The following is a 2,068-nucleotide window of genomic DNA, read 5'->3' on the forward strand; positions in this document are numbered from 1 at the left end:
TCCTAAAATAATTTAAAAGTCAATTTGTGTCCCATTTTCTGATCTACTGCATCCCCCCCTCCTTCTGTCTTCAGTATATCTTCTGTCAGCAATATAAATACTTTTGTCCCTGAACATTAGAAGCTTTTCTTCTCAATCCACAGCAAACCAAATTGTATGCTGGCCCACACTGGCTACCCACTTTCCTCCCATCAGTCAACCCAGTCCAGAAAATTCCCCCTGCCCACGTGCAGGTCTTCAGCTTCAGAAAGTATGTGTGGGTTGAGGGTGGGGGTGAAGGGGGAGCATTGTTCTATGAGGGAAGGCTCTCACGATATTCCTGCTTCTCACTCCTGGGGTCTCTTCCCTGTGAGCACCCTCCTCAGGGCACCCTGAACATCGGGGTTCCGGAGGCTGTAGATGACTGGGTTCAGCATGGGGCAGAGGATGGTATTAAGGATTCCAATTCCTTTGTCCTTGTCTGAGGCTGAGACTGAGCCCAGGTGCATATAACTGAAGAAGCCAGTTCCATAAAAGATACAGACCACAGTGAGGTGGAAGCCACAGGTGGAGAAGGCCTTCTTCCTGCCCTCAGCTGAGCGGATCCTTAGCACTGCAGCTGCCACATGCGCATAGGACACTGAGATAAGGATCATGGGGATCACCCCCATGAAGGTGGCCCCCACAAACAACAGCTGCCCATTGAGGTAAATGCTGGAGCAGGAAAGCTGGAAAAGGGGTGGGAGATCACAGTAGAAGTGGTTGACCACATTGGGGCCACAGAAGCTGAGCATGGACACTGCCACTGTGTGAGTCAGAGCATTGACGAAGGAGATGGTGCAACAAATGCCCACCAACACACCCTGGACTTCACGACTCATGCGGGTGCTGTAGGTGAGGGGCTCGCAGATGGCCAGGTATCTATCATAGGCCATGGCCGTCAAGAGGTGACAGTCCACACCAGCCAGCAGGTGGAAAAAGAAGAGCTGTGAAATGCAAGCAGCACATGGAACCCTGCACTGGTGTGCCAGGAGGCAAGCCAACATTGAAGGGACAGTGACAGTGATGCATCCTATGTCCAATAGAGACAGGTTCCCCAGGAAGTAATACATAGGAATGTGGAGCTTGGGTTCCACAAAGATGGCTGCCAGGATGCTCAGGTTGCCTCCGACTGTGACTACATATGCAAAGAGGAAGACAACAAAAAGAATGTAGTGCAGTCTTGTGTTCTCTGTTAAGCCAAGAAGAATGAACTCAGTGACGGCTGTCTTGTTCCCCCAGGTACCTGGATCCATAGGCAACTGCTGAAGGCTGTGGTGTGAGAAGACTCACATCTGCCAAGATAGAGAATGTGGCATTTAATAGGAACTTCATTTATGGCTGCTGGATGCTGGAGTTGTAAAGCCTGGAACCACTGATAGGCGTGGATATTAGAGCTTGAACAGGTAGGAGGCCTGTACTGTGCCAGATAGTGTCCCTTTAATTACTGGTCTAGATAGAGATCCAAGGATTCCAAGGAGGGGGTTGGGGCAGAAGGAACTACTCTGACGACCCAGGACATGATATGTATTACTGATATGCTATAGAAGTGTTTCAGTCTTCTTTAAAATTTAATTTTGCCTGTTACTTATTAGATAGAGACAGAAATGGAGAGGGAAGGGTAGATATAGAGGGAGAGACAGAGAGAGAGAGAAAGAGAGAGAGAGAGAAAGACAGAGAGAGACCTGCAGCACTATTTCACCACTTGTGAAATTTTCCCCTGCAGGTGGGGGCCAGGGCTTGAACGTGGGTCCGTGCACATTATAACATGTATGCTCAGCCAGGTGTGCCACCACCCAGCCCTGTGTTTCAGTATTATCAACAACTGTTCAGGTTATATTATGGTATAGTGATTAAAGAGTTGTCCCTGACTAGCTCAGAATGTATGAGGTTGTAGAAAACACAGTAGACAAGAGTAGCAACATGGTGACCGGCAAGAGGACAGGATCTCATGACATTAAAAAGAGAATGAGAGAGAATGAGCAAAAAAAAAAAAAAAAAACCCAACATACAGAAGTACACAGAAACTAAACATGGAGTATACAAGAGC

At 48.0% G+C, this 2,068-nt stretch overlaps 1 protein-coding gene across 1 annotated transcript; it reads right to left on the reverse strand.

The window, feature by feature from the left end:
• Positions 1-326: 326 nt before the first annotated feature.
• Positions 327-1,286, reverse strand: LOC132541746 (olfactory receptor 3A10-like). Its single transcript, XM_060202456.1, has one exon. It carries the CDS (start codon positions 1,272-1,274, stop codon positions 327-329), a length of 948 nt encoding a protein of 315 aa, XP_060058439.1. The 5' UTR covers positions 1,275-1,286.
• Between the last annotated feature and the right edge of the window lie 782 nt (positions 1,287-2,068).

This window comes from Erinaceus europaeus, chromosome 12 (assembly GCF_950295315.1).
Source record: "Erinaceus europaeus chromosome 12, mEriEur2.1, whole genome shotgun sequence".
Classification (NCBI taxonomy): domain Eukaryota; kingdom Metazoa; phylum Chordata; class Mammalia; order Eulipotyphla; family Erinaceidae; genus Erinaceus; species Erinaceus europaeus.